The following is a 22000-nucleotide window of genomic DNA, read 5'->3' as shown; positions in this document are numbered from 1 at the left end:
TAATAGGGACTTTGATTAAAACATTGTGGGAGGAATTTTCTTTAGCATTTCTAGTTATCTCTGACAGATACACAGAAAAACATAAAATTCTACTTGTGTGTTACTCTCTACCATCTAAAAAACCATACAGAGCTATTGTGAGAGATTTGGCACTCAGGGCAAGAAATCACATGGGTCCCATCTCCCTCTTGTTACAGGTTTTGAAAATGTACCTACCCCCTTCTGGCACTATTTTCATCTCACCCTTGCTGAAGCTCTGATTTTATATTTTCAGTGCAGATGACAGTAAGTTAATTCTGACAGACTCATTGACTTCAGCAGAACTACATCAGAATTTTTTTCTCAATTTTTAAAAACATTCTTTTCGATGAAAAGTGAGGCTACTATTCCTACATATGACAAGGGCACCTACGTTGTACAGTCAGAACTAATAGTCCCTTACACCTCACAAACATCGGCTGAGGAAGTAGCTCTATTGAGCCAGAATTAAGTGTACTTTGGGGAGTAACCAATGACTTCCTATCAGTTAGGCTTTGAGGTAATGTAAGCTTCCCATCAGCTTAGACTCACTCTTTTGTCCTCTGCAGCAAACCTTGCTGTTCTTCAGCATCATCAGGACCTGAAATGTGTTATGTCTCTGCTTTATGCTACTCCATGCTCCATAGATTTCACAGAGGCTTTGTAGTCACGGCAGTTACGGTCCTCATTTTTGCAATTCTTTGGTATTAGCATTTAGGGATTTTTTTTAATCTTTCATGCCCATTGCATTAACCTTTAAATCAACATATACAATTTAACTTCAGAGCATTGCAGTGTTATGAAAATGATCACCCATTGTTTAAGCAGCTTTATCATTGATTCTGATTTTTATATTCCAGCTAAATGGTGAACTCTTGATTACTCGAGGTAATGCACAAGGGAGCTGGGAGGACAAATGTGAAAAAGCTTAGATGAAGTAAAAGCATAGCTACACAAAACATCCTAGGTTAGGATGATCAGCAAGGCTGTAATGGAGAAAGAAGAGGTCAGCGACACAGGTTTCATCTCCAGTGTGGAAGACATCTTCTCCAGGGAATGATCCTCGGGCCAAGGGGTGAAAAGCAGCTTGCCTGCACAGTGCCGGAGGCTTGTCCCTTCTGCCTCTCCTTGCTTCCCTCAGAAACATACCTGTGATCTGCACTGGGCCCTGGTGTTACCCTTCTAGCCCTGGGACTTCATAACTTTTTTGGTTTTGGCTTTTATCTGTTCAAAATGTTTGAAATAGCGTGAGGTCTGTGTCACAGCCTGACAGCCTGGCATTTCATTGCCGTGATTTTATGGGCATGCGTCGCATCTGTTAGGATGGGGCTAGGGCCTGCTGGGGCATCTGAGGATATGCAGGCTGCCAGATAGTTCTGGGAGGTGTCGGGATGTGGATGACGAGGACTTGAAAACTCCGGGGAGTGAAAACTGTTGAAAGCTGTTGATGTGTCTGTAGTGCTGACTCAGACCTGCCTGGGAAAAGCACCCACCAACTGTGGCTATGGCTCTGCAAATTTGTGTGCCTTTCTGTACCAGGAATGCACTCAATTCTGAATATAGATAATTTGGCTTATATCCCTGAGAATGAAGTATAGTTTTAAAAATAATAAAAAAATCATAATAAGAGTGAAAGCAATTTAGTAATAGTGAAATAAAAACAGCTCAAAGAGGAGTCCTGTAGGATTATACAGAGGATTACAGCCACTCTGTAGCTGTTGGCTGCCTGAGCATTAATGCCAGCAAGCATCATTTTCCTTCTGCATTTCTCAGCCATTTGAATTCAACTAGTCAGATCATCTGTGTTGTTGCTTCTAGGTCCAAAATAAGTGTGCAATAAGCCACCGGCCCTTGCAGAGCAGCCGCTGGCAGATACAGGGTCTTCATGCAAGAGGCGTTTGCTGGCTGAAGTGTGATCTCCAAGCTTTCCATCCACAGCTGGGGGGAGAGCGGGGGAGCTCAAGGAGTGCTGGGTGCCAGCTGGCCTGGCCAGTCCTGCAGCAGTTTTGAGCAAGCCTGTGGTGCCTTGGGGATCCTCCGATGACCTCTCAAGGATTTGTCACTTGAAGGCTGGCTTAATAAACCTCTTCTCTCTTGGCAACTGAGGCAGATTCCCTAAAGCTGACAGGTCTCAAAAGTTGTTTTGAAATTATTGTGCTGTTTGCATTTGAATGTTTCCATTACTAATAGGAATAGAGGCATTTTGCTAATTGTTTTTTTAAAGGAAAGGCCGTGTAAATGCTGCTTTTTCCTTGTCCTCACATTTTTTTTCACAGCTTTCAGCTTAGGCTGATTTAATGGCCGCCATTGTAAGTGCTGCAAATTTGACTCCTGACCCCTGCATAGACAGTGAGAAAATATTTATACTTTTGCAAGTGCTTAGCTTCTCTAGGCTTCTCTCTGGCATTGGTTTTACCAATGCTGAGGAGACTCCAAATACCAGGGCTAAGATAGTGTTTGAAAAAAACAGGCTGGTGCCTTTTTCTGAGGACCAGTTTCAGTGGGATTTAGTTTTCTAAATGCCTTTATGAATCTGAGTCTGAAAGGGCTTGAAGGTAGGTCAGAAAGGCAAGGAATTTTCCAGGATTTTAAAATGAAAGGTACTGCTGTAGCACATATCTGGAGATCAAATGCTTATTTCAATCATATAACACAATTTTAGCTGCAGAAGAGAAGGTTCCTTTTTGAAGCAGAAAAGGTAGAGAAAGTGATATCCAAAGTGCTTTTGGTTTGATTTCTACTACTACTGTGTCCCTTTATGGCAGCTGCAGACTCTATAAAGTATTTAATTTGCAACCTCTTCCGAGATTTCTTCTGTTAGTGGCTCTTCTGAGACCAAGGTAATTTCCCGAGTATTCATATAGGTCCAGGTGTTGTGACCTGACTGACACTAGGAAGCTCCATTTTCTAGACAGTCCATTTTCTCTGCAAGTTGAGCTATCATGAAGTAGGATGAGGTGTATCCCCTGTGTCTCTGAGGCTTGTAAGCCCTGCAGCAGCAGCAGGCAGTGGGGAATGTGATGAAGCTTTGTTGGAGGTTTTGTTTTTCCCAGAAAATCCTTCATGTCTGGCTGCTGAGCAGAGCCACCAAGCAGCCCTGACAGTTCTCGTCTCATCTCTGAGCTGTGTAGGAGTTTGCAAAGGCAGATTAATATTTAACGTACCTGGAAGCTTTGAACTTTCAGTTGTAGTCTGGATACATCTAAAACCTCATAAAATGCAACCAGAGGAGGTGATGCTGCCTTTTTATTCACTAATGCAGAGACTGGAGCACCCTCCTAATTTCAATTCCTTCTTCTGTCTCAGGCCATTTAACTCCCCTCTCTGACTCATCTGTCGAGAATCCTTATCACTGGCCTGCTGGATGCTCATGCTGAAACCGCCTAATTTCCAGGCTTTCAGCTGTGTATCTGAACCACTTGGCTTGAAAGCCTCTTTGTCTTATCTTCTTCTGGATCCTGAAGTGCCCCCCCTACAAAGAAGAGGTGGGATGCCCTTCCCAGGCTGTCCTGCAGGCTGGTGGCTGGGTGCTCTCCTGGGCTGTGCGGTGGGAGCTGCAGGCAAAGGCAGGCAGGACTTGAGTGCCCTGTTTGCTCAGCCCACAGAGCACCCATGTGGCTGTCATCCAGGGTGGTCCAACTCCCTGTCCCTCAGAGGTGGCCACTGCTGAGGGTTAAACACCTACATTAAACGTTAAATGTCTGGAAGAGACTTCCAGGCATGAGTCTCTGCCATGTCCTCCTGGCTGGCTGAGGCAGCAACTCGCTGCTTTCCCACATAGAGAGTGTTGGTCCCTAACTTGGCATTGTGAAGCCTGTTCTTGCCATGGACCCTCTCACTTTCCGTTCTACAAGCACTGACTATTCAAGTGCCAAGACTGGCCCTAAAAGCCTTTGAAGGGAAGATCTGGAGAAACACTGTTCTCTGCAACCTTTCCTCTTGGCTAGTTTTTGTTGCTCCCTCTTTTGCTTGCTGACTGTTGTGAATCAAGAACTTGGCAAAAAGAGGCAGCACCATCCATTGCAGATACTGTGAGCTCCTCTAGGCCACAAAGTACACCAAGATGCAGTGCCTTGTACGCTGGGGTTAGGAATCTCCTTTTGGGGAGGTGTGGCCAGATTCAAGGGCAGTCTGCTGCCTTCTTGCTCCATCCCTTAAGTTTTGGTATCTGTTCCACCAGCTCATTCTCACCCTGAAGCTCCTTATTATCCTGTCTCTGCTGAAGGGCAGTTATGCCATCAGGCCATCCCCCAGATAACAGATCCACCCTCCTAGACCCCCAGCATGTTGAGACACACAGACCCATGTACTGGCCCCACACCTGTGCCTAATCCTACTTGGCCTATTTTTGAAGAGAATCAGTGAGTGGAGAGTAATATAGCCCAATCTTCTTGCTCTAGATATGAAATGCACATGTCTGTATTGTGGCTATAAAAGATGATATAGAGGTGCTTTCTCTTGAAACCCTGATATGACTTTCAGCTTGTGTGTGTAGTACAGAACCTTGGTGAAAGAAGGACTGGAAAAACATATCAGAAGTACATAAATAACACTTTTGTCAAAGTGTCAGACCCCCTAAATATCGGCTTTTGATGGTCCTTTCACACAAACTCAATTTCTGTACTGTTGTTTTCTGAGAGACCTCTTCACAGCTGAATACCAGGCAAGCCATTTCACTTGTAGGCTTAAACAAGGGTATGTTTCAGAGGTGAATCTTTTCAGGATTTATTGAAGACTGAAGTAACTTCATTGCACGGTATAGTGGAATACTATCTGCCTTCCACCCTCAATGAGTTACATGAGGGCTATTGTATCAGACAATTTGCTGGGCACAATTTCAGTGCTCAGGTGGATGCGAAGTGAAATTTCAGGCCTTTAGGTTGGTCTTATTGTCTACTGAATTGCCTCTTTAGAGCAGTATATACTCTTTTTAAGTGGCAACTTAGTACTAACATCTTTCAGTGCAAGCCCATGTACTGTATTTTCTCCTTTGACCTTTCCAGATCCCTGCCTCCAATGAGAAATCGTGAACACAGAATTGCTTATTATTAGCATTGCTTAATCTCCTACTTCTTCACTAAATTTCTTCTGAGCTTTTATCTTACCCTGTCTAACACTAAAACAAGCTGCTGAATGCGCTGCTGCATGTTTCATGTATGTCTGTGGAACATACAACCTGCTTGGAGGACCTGCACACCTTCTTCTCATGCTGTGTGGCTTATGGCATGCAAAAATATATTGTATTTGTAGTAGGATGCTGCATATGTTCAGAAACTGTTGAAAGTCTTTGGAATTCTTATAACTGTTTATTCATTCTTTTGTTTAGGAGTCAGTGACCTGTAAGTGCTCATTATGAAGAGAGATCTGGTTTTCTTGGTGACTCTAATTAGCCTTGCCTTCCTGTCACTGCTAAGGTCTGGATATCCTCAACATATTGCAGAGGAGTCCTGCTCTGTTCAAATTCTTGTTCCAGGCCTCAAAGGTAATGTGGAAGCCTACTGCATCATTCAAATACTAATCCTTTCTTTCTAACAGGCTCATTTGCACCACTGACAGTTTCTAACAGAGACAAAGAAGGTGCCTTTGGCACCTTTGTCCTCTTATTTGTCCCATTTGTAGCCTCCTTAAAAATTACGTTTTAAGGTCCATAAGATGAACTTAAGTCTGTTAAAATAAACACGGTTCAGAGAAAGCATGCCAAAGTTTCCCAGACTTGCTCCTGATCAGTAGGGCTTGTTACTCTGATACACTGCCTGGTTGCTTTCTCTGTGTTTATACTTGGGAGTGGTGCACATACCCAAAAACCGTAAATCCAGGCCCTGCTTTGTACCTGGAGAGGTTTTCATTGCTATTTTGCAATGTAATGGGAAGTATTTTGTATTTTCTAGTCTTATGTTTGTGTTCCCTTGATTTTTTTAAATGCTTAAGTGCCTTTTAAAAGAAATAAAAAATTTAGGTTTTTAGCATTTCTATAGTTTCTGTGGACAAAAGCAACATTTTTACAAAATATGCACCCAAACTATTGCCCAAAAAAGGTGGCATAATAAATTATTGATCTGTTTGTAGAAAAAAAATATACCTTAGATAGGAAATCAGCAACTGGGAAGAATTAGCATTTTAAAGCAACAGCATCTATTATGGTGTGAAATCCCAGCCCTGTTTAGTCAGTAACAATAATCTCCATTATGGATGCTATGGTATTTCTACTGGAGTGTAACACCTGTGAGAATGGGGAAATACTTGTTAACTAAGGACAAAAAAACCCGTGAAAACTACCAGTTTATCATTAACAACAACAACAAAACCCACATTTTTTAAGAACTGCACAACTAACCTTCCAGGTTTTTACGCATTTTAGTATCACTAAACTCATCTAACAATATTGATGCCACTAATGTTATCTAGTACAAGCTTGGGCTTTACCCAGTTGCCTGAGGACCATAGTATGGACTGCAGGCGCTGTCTGTGCTGCTTAATTGATTGGTGAGTGCAAGGCCCAGTTCTGTCCTGCAGTTGTTCATAGAGTTAAATTGCAAGCACAGCCTGGCTACAGGTTTGGCTGTGGTGTAAGCTGCCCTCTCCAGACATTGCCCAGTTTGGATGTGGCTGCCCTGTGCTTGGAAGCAAGAGAATTGGGCTGTAGGGATGTGGGTTGTGCTTTGCCAATTGGCTTTAGGGCCAAAAAACTCTCCTGGTGTTTTTTTTTTTTATTGTAGATGCAGCTTTGGATGCCTGAACTGAACCAAAATCTATATTTTTTGATTTTACTTCAGTAAGTGGCCTCTGAAGTCTTAATAATATTTATACCTTCTGCAGATGTTCTAGTTAGAAAGAACAACAGTATATCCAGGCCTTCTGAGGTTTGATTAAGTCTTGAGTAAAGTTATTTCATTTGTTTGATATATTTGCTGTGAAAAAGGCATAAGATAGTGCTGTTGGTGTGATTCACAGAGAAGAACACAACCTACGTAAATATATGTTGTCTAAAGTTACATGGAAGATTGGTCAAAGGGTCAGACTCCACAGCACTGGGGACTGAAGCTTTGAAATGATTTTTCATTTCAAAGAAGTTGATAGGCTTTGACAAGTTTTGCAACTTCTTTGCCTTAGTTTTCTTATTTATGTAATCAGTCAAAATTAACATCTGCAATTACCATTTTTATGTGAGGACCGTTATTATTATTATTATATGCAGCAGTGTTTTTTAAAACATATAAACAGTGCAGGACCCTGGCCCTTTGTCAGAAGGCAATACTGAGCCAGGAAACAACAGAGAAGCCTGAAAACCGTCATGTGTTAATGATTTCACTCTACTTCATGAGATGTAAGCCTTGCAAAAGTGAGAGAGATTGATGTACAAATTCAGTGAAGCACAAAATGGCCTGATACAGCCCTAGTTAATGTGAAATCCCTAAAAAGCGATCAATGCTCCAGCTACGCTGTCAGGGGGACTGCTCAGAGAATTGGTAATGAGATACTGCTGTCCCCCACTGGCACAACTCCAACCCATTTCAGTGGCCAAGGCTCCCTTTAAACTGAACATACACGTGGCCACGTGCCCAAATTTCGGCTCCCACACAGTTGGATTGGCTCACTGCGGCTTTTAGATCTGCCCCATCTCCTCCTCTGCTGGGCTGCTGGCAACATCTCCAATGATGGAGGAGCAGAGCCCTACACTGTTACTGTGCACGAGCCTGTCGGAATTTGGGAAAAATAGGTACAGGGAAGAAGGGGAAGAAATGAGGGAGACCATGGGATGTGTGAAAGGGAAAAAATAGGAGGAGAGGGTTAAGCCTAAGAAGTGGTGCAGAAAGTGGAGCCCAAATGGGGTGGTGAAGGAGAAAAGCACCAGGGAAAAGTACCCAAGGGTGTGGGAGCGTAATGGAGAAATGTTAGAAGAACAGGAAGAGATAAAGGGAAAAGAGAAAAGAAGGGCACAAAGAATGAGACTGATTGGAGAGACTGGAAACTAAAATAAAAAAAAAAAAGAAAAAGAAAAAAAAACCAAGAAAATGACAGAAAGCCAATTAGGACCTCACAAAATAAAAGGGAGAATCGGAAGCAGGATGAGATGAGAATGAAGGTGGAAATGAAAGATGAAGAAAGCTAGTAAAGATACCAAGAATAGAAAAAGGCACAAATGAGTTTAAGGTCAGCCACATAGGTCTTAGGGACTGATTTTCTTTTTTTTCTTTTTATAACCTCAACAGTATAAAAGAGTAAGATGAAATGTGGAAGGGAAAAATACAGTGGCTCTGAGAATCCAGACAGCAGACTGATCCCTGTTTTAGAAAGACAACAATATTAATAATGGGAAAAGTGTGTTGTGTGTGAAGAAGGGATAGATGATGAAGCCTCACTATATTGCTCACTCGTATTTTTGCCTAAAGTTTGGTTCCTTTTGATAGGCACATGAGATTGAAGTGACTACTATTGTGGAGAAAAAAATAACATGGAACAATCCTTCAAAGCTTAAATTCTGTTTGCCACCTTGTTTTGTCTCCCTTCTAGAATCTAAAGCAGGAATTGTCTTAGTAGTCTCAATGGCATACGATCCATACACTAGTTAATGCTATGTAAATAAAATAAAACCAATTTTTTTACGCCCACACTTGATGTGTCTACTCACACAGGGAGTACAAGTAATGGAAGAACATTATCACCAGCCAAGGAATGATTGATAGCTCATGTAGTTAATATTTGGTGTGCTATTTTCATTATGGTAGATGGTACAGCTCAAGGTAGGCAGGATGCAAACATAGAGACAAATTCTGTCCCAAAGAATTCAGAAAAGGAGGCAAATCGACAGCAATGATAAGATATATCATCTGAATTATGAAAGATCTCTCTCAGTGATGATGAGGGAAGCAGCCTGTAGCAATGTCAGGGTTGTGCCCGATACCTGTGATCCTGCTGTACCTCAGTTCGGTACCAGGGCTAAATTTCTTTTGGAGGTGTGGAGCATCACAATGCTGTGGAGCACTGCTTGCCCCAGCCGCGTGGGCAAGAGCTGCACTGTGCTGAGGAAGAAGGTACCCTTCCATGCAGTAAGGCTGGAGCAGAGAGCCATCCGGGAAGGGATGGAGAGGAGACGGAGCAGGAGGTATGACTGCAAAGAGACGCCAGAGCAGCTGGGTAGGGACCACAGTGCACTGATCCCAACCTCCTGCTCTGAAGTGTCTGGGTGTAACGTGCAGCACAGGGGCTGGAGACCAGAAGGGGGGTGCAGAGGTGTCTTTCTCTTAGTTCATTTGTTTGGTTTTTTCCTAATTCAGGAATCAAAAGTTAAAAGTTAGTGTTAATTGGTGATAAATTAAATTGATTGAAATTCCTTGACAGAAAACTGTTTTCTTGCCCATGACACCTGCACAGTCTTTGCTTCCTCAGCTTGCACAATGCTCAGGGCACGTACAGCAAAAGTAGGGACTTAAATACAGCAAAGCTGAACTGGACCACTGATCAGTCTCTCTTGGCCAAGGTCTTGCTGCTTAAAACAGCTGATAACAAAAAATGCAGAGTGGTCTGTAGCTGGGCCTGTAATGGGGTAATCTCCTCCCAGGGAATGTTTCTCAAACACCCCCACTAAGGAATGCAGTGTCATCTTATTACAGGAATAAATGCAGGCAAGTGTAATGGCCTGAAGCAAGAGTGATCTATTTTACTGATCCCTAATGCACAGCTTTCACTCTGAAGAACGGGTAAAGCAATAGGCTGTAATAGCCTGCTCTCAGCCTCCAGAGAGCAGGGAAAAGTCATTGTCAGGATTTATCTTTGGGAAGCAAAGAACTCATAACCAGCCCTGAGGAGTGAAAGGCAATCATACAAAGCCTACTGGTTACCTGATAATAAAAATGTGACGTTTGCAAATGTGCCAAATAATAGCCTGTTTCATACTAACAATATTATTCACTGGGGATTATGTGAAGTTTGTCCTCATTAAGGTCAGAGAATGGCCTATTTTTGCATGTCTGAAGGCAGGGAAGGTGGTCTGGAGTCTGCTGGCAGCCTGAAGAAGGAAAATATAACAGATGGAGGGGTGAGTTCAGCTCACAGCCACCTATGTCTACAATAAGGAGAGAGAGCTGGCGGCTGCATATTTGAAACGTGCCATGTTGTGGCTTGTTTTTACATGTAATCTCTATGGTCTCTCTCTGAACCACAGCTGCCAGCTATGCAAGAGAGCAGAGCTTGAGGAGTACATGGTAACTGTTGACTTTCCTGCTATGGTGTTCTCTTCAGCTTCCTGGAGAGCAGCTAATGCTCACTCTCCTCTGTAGAAATACAGCACTGGAGCATCAGGTGTGCTGTGCTAGCTCTGGCTTTTAGATCCTGGTGTTTTCTTTTCTGTGGAAGCCATAGAACTTTCTTCTCCTTCGTATAAATCTTTTTTGTAAAGGTGGCTATGTAAATCGTTCTTTAAACTTCTATTTGTTTAATAGATTTTAATTTTATGTCAATGGCAAACTATAAGAGTAGTACACTAGTAGGGGGGAAACAAGCTAAGCATCCCTAAATTTCCAATGAAAGGCACAAGGGAGGCAAACGTTTACAGAAACTGATGTTTAAATATGCTGAATAAAATAATGTGCCATGAGCCGTGTGTAAGTAAGTACAATGCACAGTGGTTCATACCACAGAAATTAAAAGGCACTGTATATAAATGAGAATATGGATTAGGAGGTACTCTTTCATGCTTAAAAATAATGCTCTAAATGACAGATGTAGCAATGCTTTCCTATTGGCCTCCGTAAATTGGATAAACTTTTTTCTTTTTCTTTTTTAATTTGAGATTATAGTTTAAGCCATTTTCACTTGAGACTTAAGCATGTCCTTAGCAGATACTCAGGAAGTGTTTAGTGAACACAGGCCCAGAAGTTTATGTGCTAAATTGGGGCCTAATTCTGAAGCTTCTACTTAAGTGAATTGTGCTGTTGGGCTTTTTGGAGGTTGATGATATGAGTAACATCCACAAAACTAGACCTATTGTATGAGACTTCAGTAATATATGTCTATGTCAACTGCAGGAAACTCTATTCTCCACACATCAAGTAAAGCTGTTAAGTCAGATTGCATCTGCTTTTATTTTTTCCTCTCTTGTTACAGTAGGTTTTTATTTTCATTGGGGAGAATGGCACTCTTGTCACTGCCACCAACGGAAAATAGTCCTGGTTTAATGTGATTCTTCTTGTTTCCTTTTGTATCAACAGGAGAGGCTGGAGAAAAGGGGGAGAAAGGTGCTCCAGGTCGTCCAGGCAGAGTTGGGCCTCCAGGAGAGAAAGGTAACTTTGTTAAAGAAGATGTTTTGAAAGTCATTCCTCACCAAATGCTGCCTTTTCTTGTGAGGTGATGATGATGGGGCTCCTCTCTCCTTTTGCTGGGTGACTAAATCATCCTTGGGCATTTTCCTGTACCTTTGTTGTGGTTTAACCCCAGCCGGCAACTAAGGCCCACCCAGCCACTCGCTCACTCCCCGCTGGTGGGAGGGGGGACAACTGGAAGGGTAAGAGTGAGAAAACTTGTGAGTTGAGGTAAAGACAGTTTAATAGGTGAAGCAAAAGCCACACACGCAAGTGAAGCAAACCCAGGAATTCATTCACCACTTCCCATGGGCAGGCAGGTGTTCAGCCATCTCCAGGAAAGCAGGGCTCCATCACATGTAACCGTTACTTGGGAAGACAAACACCATCACTCCAAATGTCCCCCCTTCCTTCTTCCCCCAGCTTTACATGCTGAGCATGACGTCATATGGTGTGGGATATCCCTTGGGTCAGTCGGGGTCAGCTGTCCCGGCTGTGTCCCCTCCCAACTCCTTGTGCCCCCCCAGCCTCCTCACTTGTGGGGTGGGGTGAGAAGCAGAAAAGCCCTTGGCGCTGTGTGAGCACTCCTCAGCAATAATGAAAATATCCCTGTGTTTTCAACACTGTTTTGGTCACAAATCGAAAATATAACACCCTACCAGCTACTATGAAGAAAATTAACTCTATCCTAGCCAAAACCAGTACAACTGTGTGCACTCATTGGTAGACTGACTATTGCTTTCTGGTAAAAAAGGTTCATTTTGGAAAAAAAATAATTCCTGCTTTTGAAAAAGGTCTCTGTGAAGAAAGGCATCGTAATGTCTTCTTCATAATTTGCCTTCTGCAAATGAAGACCTCACATTAGATCAGAGAGAAAAATCATGAGGCTCAGTTTTCTTGTTTCCTTTTGTTTGTAAATGTGAACACTCACAATACTTCAATTAAAGCCATGAAGGCAATAAGCCATAATAGGCAGAAATGGTAATGAATGATTCCACATTTTTTGGATCACAGTTCAGTAATATTTATCAAAAGATGATGGCAGCACTGTTTGCATTGTAGTTCAAAAATATTTGGAGCTCTTGAGAGGAATCGTGCTCAATAGTATTCAGTTATACAGCTGAGAGAAACGTGACATTTCTGTCTTGCAGGAAATTCTGTCTTCACATTTGTTTTTCTCCTGAAGCAAGGAGGAAATTTGACCTTCATAAGTTTTCCAGGAGATGCACATTCTGAAAAATTCACATTTGGAGTAGTCAAAACCTTTTATTTCAATATTGAAATTAAACATGTGACACTCTTGTCATCAGAATGATGGAGTGAGTTAGTTTTTACTGAACTGAATTTACAAGCTTACATTCAAAGCAATCACAGTGGTAATTTATACTTCCTTATGATGATGCGTGATCTGTTATGTAGTTCTTTTGGGCAATTACAGGAGTCTGATACCTGCAGTTTTCTCTGGGACCAAAATCCATAGCTAAAGCTCTTCCCCCTACAATGCATTGAAAAATGTATACCTCCCATGAGGGGGGTGTGTGTTCAGTCAGTGTATTTCCCTTATGGAGATGTACCTTTCAAGGACGACTCTTAGAAAAAACTACCAGAGACTGAAATTTCAACTCTTGCAAGGTAATGCAGCATGAAGAGAAGTTAAAGTACCCCAGAATAATATAGGTTAAAAGGTCATAAAGAGCTCATCTAGTCCAATCTCCTGCTCAGAACATGGCAGACTTCAACTTTGATGAGGTTGCTCAGGGTCTTGTCCTGTAGACTTTTGAAAATCTCCGAGGATGGAGATTCCACATCCTTTTTTATCTGTCTGTTCATCAGTGTCATCATGAAAGGCCTTTTCCTTAGGGCCAACTGAAATTTTTCTTGTAACTTGCGATTGTTGCCTCTTGTCCTTTCGCTGTGTGTCTCTGAGAAGAGAAGGCTGCATCTTCTCTACAAACCACTTGTAGGTAGTGGACAACTGCAGTTAGGTCCCCCCTTATGTTTCTCTACTCTATGCTAAATAAAACCATCTTCCTCAGCTGGACTCCAGTTTGCTTCTCTTGTATGAAGGCCCAAAATTTCCTGTGTCCTTTTAGGCAAAGGAGTTTTTTAGCTAGCCATTGGTCAGCCTTCATCAATGCATCGCAGGTGAGGAGCTTAGCATCTCTCTGAACTCATGATATTCCTGTCAATACATTCCTGCAGCTTGTTGAGCTCCTCCTGTCCAGCAGCGCTGCCCTCCAGTGCACCAACCACTCCTGCCAGCATGGGGTTTCTTGCAGACTCACAGAGGATCCTTCCACTTCTTCCTCCCTGGCACTGCTGGACTGGTTCCAGAGGAATGGCACTCATTATCAGCTGCTGATTAGACTTTGGCAGCCTTGCAACAGCATCAGCACCCTTGAATGCCTTCTGGCCAGTGCCATAGACCAGTGTACATCCAGGTGAAGTGGTCCCTAACTCAATCATCCTCTACCATGAGTAGCATGTCCTCCCCAGATCCTTGCTACCAGACATGAAGAACTGGGAGGTCATAGAGCAGACCTTGCCAGTAGAGACCAAGGCAAAGAAAGCACTAAGTACCTTAGCCTTTTCTGTGTTCTTTGTCACCAGGTTGCCTTCCTCCTGAGCAGATTGCCCATGTTATCCTTGGTCTCTTTTTTGCTGCTGCCTTACGTGTACTGTCTTTCATGTTGTCCTTCATACACCTAGCCGAGGTGAACTTTGGCCTTCCTGACTTCATCCCTGCATGCCTGGGGAATACTTCTATATTACTCTTTGGTAGTCTGTCCTGGTATCCACTTCCTGTATGGTTCCTTTCTGCATTTGGTCTCAGTCAACAGTTCCCTGTTCAGCCAGCCGGCCTTCTGCCATATCTGCTTATTTTCCTGCACACTGCAATGGATAGTTCTTGTGCTTTAAGGATATTAATGTTCCTTAAGACTTAGAAGCTTTTTCTGGCCCCCTTTGCACTTCATAGCAGCCTCCAGTAGGATCCTGCCTATGAGTTCCCAGAACAAGCCCAAGTCCAGAAGTCCAGGGCTTTTATCCTGCTGCTTGCCCTCCTCACTTTCCTCAGAATCTTGAAAGCTGTCATCTCATGAAGGCAGTCATGGTCACTGCAGCCAAGGCTGCTGTTGACCGTCATATCCACAACCAGAGGCTATGTGAATAACAAGTCTAGGAGACTACCAGCTGTAGCTAGAAACCAGTACCTGCATTAGGTAACTGTCCCTGTGGCACTTTCTGGACTGATTGCTTCTTATGGTGTTACTCTCCCAGAAGATGCTGAAGTAGCTAGCCTCCAATTATGGAGCTTCTTACAGTTAAAAGAACTCTTCACATCCAATCCTGCTTCTTGACAAGACTGTAATGAATACCCACCATGATGTTCCCCTTGCTGACCTCCACTCTAAATCTGACTTACATGCTTTCAACAGACCATACATTCAAGGTGCCCACTGTGCAGAGCATAACCCTTGGTGTGTCTTCCCTGCCTGTCCCTCCTAAAGACCCAATATCCATCCACTGCAGCACTCCTGTTGTTCTGGCTCTCCCATCGTACCTGCATGACTGATGTCATTAAATGGACTCTCAGTTCCTTCTGGTTTTTTCTCAGGCTGTGATCATTTTTGTACAAGTGTTTGAGATGGGCACTTGGTCATACTGCTTTCTCCTGGGGAGCTTGAGAGCCCCTCCCATTGTGCTGTATTGCATGTTTCTCTAGCTTGGCATTTTGTGAAATCAATTCAAAATGTTTTGGACCATCTCAGAAGTACTCTTTTTCAGTGAGGCCAATGCATAATGTAACATTTCATTTATGTACTTCATACTGCAAAACTGCATTTATTTGGAAAATCATTCTCATGAAGAATGCTTTATTAACTCTAATATTAATGATAATTTTCCAGTTTTCCATACCTCCAAAAGTCCAAAATTCTGATGAGACTGAAAGAAGAAACATTGAAGTGAAAATTCACTGCAAGAAAACATACTTGAAAAGGAAGAGAGGTGAAAGAAAATTGAATATTAATGCATACTATATCGGTATTTTTCCAGGCAGTGCTTTCAGGTTAAACACAGGCAGAATTTCTTACTGCTTCTGTAGCAACATATTTTTTCTGCTTTCCTTTGTGCATCCAGATTTGACTTGACACGTGTATGTTCTTGGAATATTTGGTAAACAGATTTATTTTAGCCTAGTAAGAAATTTCTACAAACAAGCTCATGTTTAAAATGAATTCTAATTAACTAATCTTTTCATTAATGCTGTACATTTTGTAGATATTTGTCTTCATCAACTCCTTTCCACAAATGTTTCTTCAAAGAAAAAGGAATGGTTACCTTAAAAACAATTTGGACAATATGGAGCAAGATTTCATCATGGTACCATATCCCATGTATTTTCTGAGTGTCATAGTGTTGACTGGATAAGCAAACAGACTTCACAGATGTCATTTCTACTGTATGTAGAGGACACAGAAGGATATCCAGCCTTGACCTAGAAAAACCTTTCAGTCTCCTGACCTTTTAGTCTCTGGTTAACCTTCACAGTGTGTAGTGCCCAAACCTGAAGCTAAGCTTATGCATAAATACTTTTCTAGACTCTCAAGCTGAATAAGAGTGACTCAACTGTATACTCTCTTAGAGCAGTCCAAGGGTTTGTCTGTTATCCAGAAGCTGGAACTTTGAGGCAAAAGTAAAATGTAACAATATTCTTGGGAAAAATTATGTGAGCCGCTAACACTGAAATATTGAACACATTGATATCTGTTTCATATTTAGTTGTTCCTCTTATTTATGGCAGGGTAAGAACTGAGCATCATTTGGAGGTTGATAATTTGTTCACGATATTGTTCTCACAAATAACCAGTTCATGACCTTTTGCCTGGACAGATTATCTAATATCCATTCATGACCTGCTATTGGCTTTGCTTTTTTGCTCTGTTTTTGATGTCTTGATAGGCATACACCACTGATGTCCTTTGAAGTGCTGGTCAAGTATTTTAAAATCTTGGTCGGTGTAAAGCTCAGACCTGTGAGCTTTGTGGTTTGTTTTGGAAGGGACCTTAAAGATCATCTAGTTCTAACCCCCTGCCATGGGCAGGGACACCTTCCACTAGACCAGCTTGCTCCAAGCCCCCATCCAACCTGGCCTTGAACACTCCAGGGATGGGGCATCCACAACCTCTCTGGGCAACCTACTCCTGTATCTCACCACCCTCACAGTGAAGAATTTCTTCCTTACATCTAATTTAAATCTACCCTCCTTCAGTTTAAAGCCATTACCCCTTGTCCTATCACTACATGCCCTTGTAAAAAGTCCCTCTCCAGCTTTCCGGTAGGCCCCCTTTAGATACTGGAAGGCTGCTATAAGGTCTCCCTGGAGCCTTCTCTTCTCCAGGCTGAACAACCCCAAGTGTCTGAGCCTGTCTTCATAGAGGACGTCCTCCAGCCCCCTGATCATCTTTGTGTCCCTTCTCTGGACCTGCTCCAACAGGTCCATGTCCTTCTTATATTGGAGGCCCTAGAGCTGAACGCAGTACTGCAGGTGGGGTCTTATGAGAGCGAAGTAAAGGGGGAGAATCACTTCCCTCAACCTGCTGGCCATGCTTCTTTTGATGCAGCCCAGGATATGGTTGGCTTTCTGGGCTGCAAGTGCACATTGCTGGACTTGCACACCTTCAGGTTCCTTAGATGGTCTCGAACCTGATCTTCTACAGTGGGCGCTTCTTTATTCTCCCAATCCCTGCCTTTGCCTTCTGCGACTTGGATGGTGTGGCTGGAGCTCTTACCAGTGAAGACTGAGGCAAAAAAGTCATCGAGTACCTCAGCCTTCTCCATATCCTGGGTAACCAGGTGCCCCGTTTCCTTCTGGAGAGGGCCCACATTTTCCTTAGTTTTCCTTTTGTCACCTATGTACCTATAGAAGCTTTCCTTGTTGCCCTTGATGACCCTGCCCAGATTTAATTCTATCAGGGCTTTAGGTTTCCTAACCTGATCCCTGGCTACTCGGACTATTTCTCTGTATTCCTCCCAGGTTACCTGCCCTTGCTTCCACCCTCTGTAGTCTTCCTTTTTGTGTTTGAGTTTGTCCCGGTGCTCCTTGTTCATCCATGCAGGCCTCCTGGTGTTTTTGCCTGACTACTTCTTTGTTGGGATGCATCACTCCTGAACTTGGAGGAGGTGATCCTTGAATATTAACCAGCTTTCTTGGGCTTTATCCCATGGTATTCTACCAAGCAGATCCCTGAAGAGGCCAAAGTCTGTTCTCCTGAAGTCCAGGGTAGCGAGCCTGCTGTGCACCCTCCTCACTGCCCTAAGGATCTTGAACTCCACCATTTCATGGTCACTGCAGCCAAGGCTGCCCTTGAGCTTCACATTCCCCACCAGCCCCTCCTTGTTGGTGAGAACAAGGTCCAGCATAGCACCTCTCCTCATTGGCTCCTCTATCACTTGGAGAAGGAAGTTATCATCAGTGCATTCCAGGAAGCTCCCGGACTGCTTATGCCCTGCCGTGTTGTCCCTCCAAGAGATATTGGGGTGGTTGAAGTCCCCCACGAGGACCAGGGCTTGTGAATGTGAGGCTGCTCCTATCTGTCTATAGAGGGCTTCATCTGCTCAGTCTTCCTGGTCAGGTGGCCTGTAGCAGACCCCCACTATAATGTCACCTGTCCCTAGCCCTCCCTTTGATCCTGACCCATAAGCTCTTGGTCGGCTCCTCATCCATCCCCAGGTGGAGCTCCATGCACTCCAGCTGGTCATCGACATAGAAGGTGACCGCCCCTCTCCCTCTCCCCTGCCTGTCCTTCCTAAAGAGCCTGTGTCCTTCCATTCCAACACTCGTCATAGGAGCCATCCCACCAAGTCTTTGTGGTGCCAATAAGACCATAGCCCTGCAGGCGTGCGCATGTCTCTAACTCCTCTTGGTTATTCCCCATGCTACATGTGTTTGCATAGAGGCATTTAAGTTGGGCCCCTGATGAAGCTGACTTACTGGCTGGCATTCCTTTGTGCTGCTCTTCAGGTGCTCTCCTGCTGACCTGTGATCCCCCTCCAGGCTCTGGGCATCTATTGCTGGCACTGGCATCAAACTGGTAGGAGTGGGATGGACTGAGGTTCCTCTCCCCTGGCAACTTTAGTTTAGAGCCCTCTTCACCAGCTTGGCAAGCCTATGGCGGAAGATGCTCTGGCAGATGGACCCCATCAGCCCCTAGCAGACCATGTTTCTCAAAGCGAGTCCCATGGTCTAAGTCGCCAAACCCCTGGCTGTGGCACCAATCCTGTAACCATTGGCTGATTCACCAGATTTGACTGGCACTTTCAAACTCTTTCCCTTTGACCGGGAGGATTGATGAAAAAACTACCTGTGCTCCAGAGTCCCTTAGCACCACTCCCAGGGCTCCTAGTAATCTTTCTTGATACTCTTCAGACTGCTCCTGGCTGTATCACTGGTGGCCACGTGAAACAACATCAGTGGATAACGGTCGGTGAACTGTACAAGGCTTGGTAGTCTCTCGGTGACACCCCTGACACGAGTCCTTGGTAAGCAGCACACCTCTCTAGAGAGTGCGTCGGGTCGGCAGATGGGTGCCTCCATACCTCTCAGAAGAGTCACCTACTACTGTCACCCATCGCCTTTTCTTATTTGCACTGCTTGTTATATGGGGAGCAGATTGGGCTGCCTCACTCAGCTCCAGTGTCTGCCCTGATGTGACGGGTCTTTCCTCTTCAGTCTGCAGAGCAGTGAAGTGGTTCTGCAAGGGCACCTCAGGCTTTGGGGGAAGTCTTTTCCTCCTGCTGGTCCTTGCCATTGCAAGCTTCCATTCTTCCGCATTATTACCCCCACTCCCTTCTATGTGTGTCGGTGCAGGGAGGGGGGCATTGGCTGTTTGGCCATGATCCAGGTACTTAACACATAGCTTAATGGATAATAAAAGATGGACAAAATTGTTGCCTCGCTTTGCATTTGCCCCTTTCTAAGAGCACACCTGGATGATCACAGCAGCCCTGTTTCTGTGCAGTAGCCTGTTAAACTGCAGTCACTGTGCTGACATGTGTTTGACCCCCTGTATTTCTATTGAAGCCTGATAATTGTCCTTTTGGGCTAATATTTGGCTCCTGTTGGTGGAAACTGCTAAATTTCATTGTATTTTTCTGCTATTTGAGTAATTGAGTACATGAGGGAGAAACTGTAATTCTTCTGCAACATTTGTAAAGTCTTCTACATTTGGTGTTAATTGACATGATCAGAATCACAGTAATCTTTTTTTTTTCTTTCCCCTTTCTTCGTTTCATTTCTAAAGCAAGTTCATCCTAAGAAAATGTGCTTAGTTTCTTTGAACTCCTTAAGTATATAATAATCAGTGAATAAATAACTTATAAAATAAATGGTTTTCTTATGGTATATTTGACCTGAAATGAACATCTCAAGATTAGAAAGTGCTGAAAATGTTTTTATCATATCCTTTCCTCATGATATTTTCAGATTTTGGTAGATCAGAAACTGATAAACATTAAAACCTTCTGGTGCTCACCTGAAATAAATCTGGTTCTGACTGTCCTGATGTTTCAGGGTGACATCAGACATCCTGATGTCTTTGGGCACTGACTAAGGTTAAATTCCACTTACTTTCCTCATTGCTTTTAATTAATTGTATAGGTCAATTATGATGCATAGCATGTCAGCAGAATATAAAACTGTATTGGCCTTATGTAAAGCGTAGAGCAGTGGATCAAGTACAATGGCTGATTCAGATGAAAGTAACGTGCACTGCAGTGCAAGTTTTGGGGTGTAAAGTTAATAGATGTAACTTTCCCCACTTGCACTGATTGCTGTACTGTGCACTCCCATGTTAGGAGTGAACTCAATTATTTAACTAAGTCATGATCCAATCTGTGAGGCCATAACTTGCATGTATACAAATTCCACACAGATATTTCAATAACAATACAATACTGGGAATATTCTCAGAGTAGCATGGATTCTGCTTATGAAAATCAAAATAAGGAGGAGAGGGTGAATTTACTGTTGGAATGCATAATCAAAGGAACAGCACATTAAAGGTGTGTTCTTCGAGACATTTTAATTTTCTTAGAGCCATAACCATTTGAGAATATTTTATTTTAGTATTTTAATTTCAGCCTTTATACGTTGTACTTCACTTTAATATAATGGTATGTGAAGCAGAGTCACATGCTATTCTTAGGCTTGGAGCTCAACTGTCTCTACCTTTGCAGTGTTAACACAGTGATTTTTGGCTTTTGCCAGCTAACACTTTCCCAGGCAATTCTTGGGCACGTTTTGAGAGCTAACACAATGAGCAGCTTGCAAGTGATTATCCTGGCTTGAAAAGTAAGACAATTTAATATCGTGGAGTGTGCCATTCTTGGCCACCTGGTTCTCATTGCCAGGGAACAGTCCCAGGCATTTAGTTTACTTGTACTGGCATAGCCTCTTAAGTAGGAGAGAAGACTCATTAATTTAACTGGATTGGAGCCAGAGTGCTCAGTCATTTGTATAATCAAATTCTAAAGAGAGGTAATAATATCTTAATTTATATTTTAGTATTACTGATTGCTCATTAATATGTAATCAATCAATCCTTTACATTTCTGAGTCAACTTTTACATGAATTTATTGCTCGCTAAGGAGTGCTGCAAGCAGGATTCCATATAAAAGTCCTGACATTGACAGTTGTGGATTCACAAAGTGGTTATCTGGTTCAAAACCATCTTTCAGTTCCACCTGAACTCAATAGGATTTTGAGAAAACCCATGCTAAACTGAGTGGACAAAAAGATGGCAGATGGGCTTCAGCGTAAATAAATATATTGCCTAGGGACATCAGGGTTGCATAATTTAATCCATATTTACAAGATACCAAAACCCGTAACTGTCAGTTAAAACTCAAGAACTGCTCTGAAGTCATTAGCAGCAGCCCCAAAGCCAACAAAACACTCCCCATCATCAGAAAAGATAGCAAGGACAAAACAAGAAGCTTATTTTTGCAGCTGATGTTGCTCTGTATAAAAGCCTGACATGCACTGTCTCAAGTAATGAGTGTGGTTCTGGCCTCTGTCTCTCACAAAGGGCACGAGAGGTTGGAGGGGGGCACCAGAAATGTGAAGAAGATGGAGGAGCTGCCTCATAAGGAGAAACTGGACAGATTGAGACTCTTGCATCTGTACAGAGTAGTCTGAGGAGGATGTGATTGAGATTACAGAATCACCAGATCCCATCATACCTGAACTAAGAGTCGCTCACTGAAACTGCTGGGGACTGATTCAGCAACTCCATCTGCAATGGACTGCAGATGGTGGCTGGGGTTGCGTGATCTCCCTGTATTGCACCTTCTGCTGCCACTGTGGGAATCAAAGTCTCGGGCTAGAGGGACCACTGGTCTGAACAAGCTTGGTATTATGTTGTTAAGGTAATTCTGGCAAGATATGTGTTTTATAAGGGCAGCTATTTGTATTTGTGTGCATCTGAATATAAACTCCCCCATTCAGGAATGGACCATACTATTTCCATTTCTTTTGTTTTGAATGTACTTTAAAATCCTTTAAACTTTGCTGCTGCCTTCATAGATTGGATTTTTCCTTCTTTAGTTTCCTTCGCAAATTTTCTAGCCTTTCTGATTTCTAGTCAGTATGGATTGATAATAGCTTCCTCTTTCCCCCCGCACC

At 43.1% G+C, this 22000-nt stretch overlaps 1 protein-coding gene across 4 annotated transcripts in view; it reads left to right on the top strand.

Annotated features, from left to right (window-relative positions):
* COLEC11 (collectin subfamily member 11) overlaps nucleotides 1-22000 on the top strand; it is a 48236-nt gene that overhangs the window by 16930 nt on the left and 9306 nt on the right. For all 4 annotated transcript variants that reach the window (XM_069805861.1, XM_069805860.1, XM_069805862.1 and 1 more), the window contains exons 2-3: nucleotides 5345-5500; nucleotides 11226-11297. In XM_069805861.1, the coding sequence (XP_069661962.1) occupies nucleotides 5371-5500; nucleotides 11226-11297 (202 nt within the window). In that variant the 5' untranslated portion in view covers nucleotides 5345-5370. The remainder of the gene's footprint in view (nucleotides 1-5344; nucleotides 5501-11225; nucleotides 11298-22000) is intronic.

This window comes from Haliaeetus albicilla, chromosome 18 (genome assembly GCF_947461875.1).
Source record: "Haliaeetus albicilla chromosome 18, bHalAlb1.1, whole genome shotgun sequence".
NCBI lineage: Eukaryota > Metazoa > Chordata > Aves > Accipitriformes > Accipitridae > Haliaeetus > Haliaeetus albicilla.
This window is presented reverse-complemented; position numbering and strand designations above follow the sequence as displayed.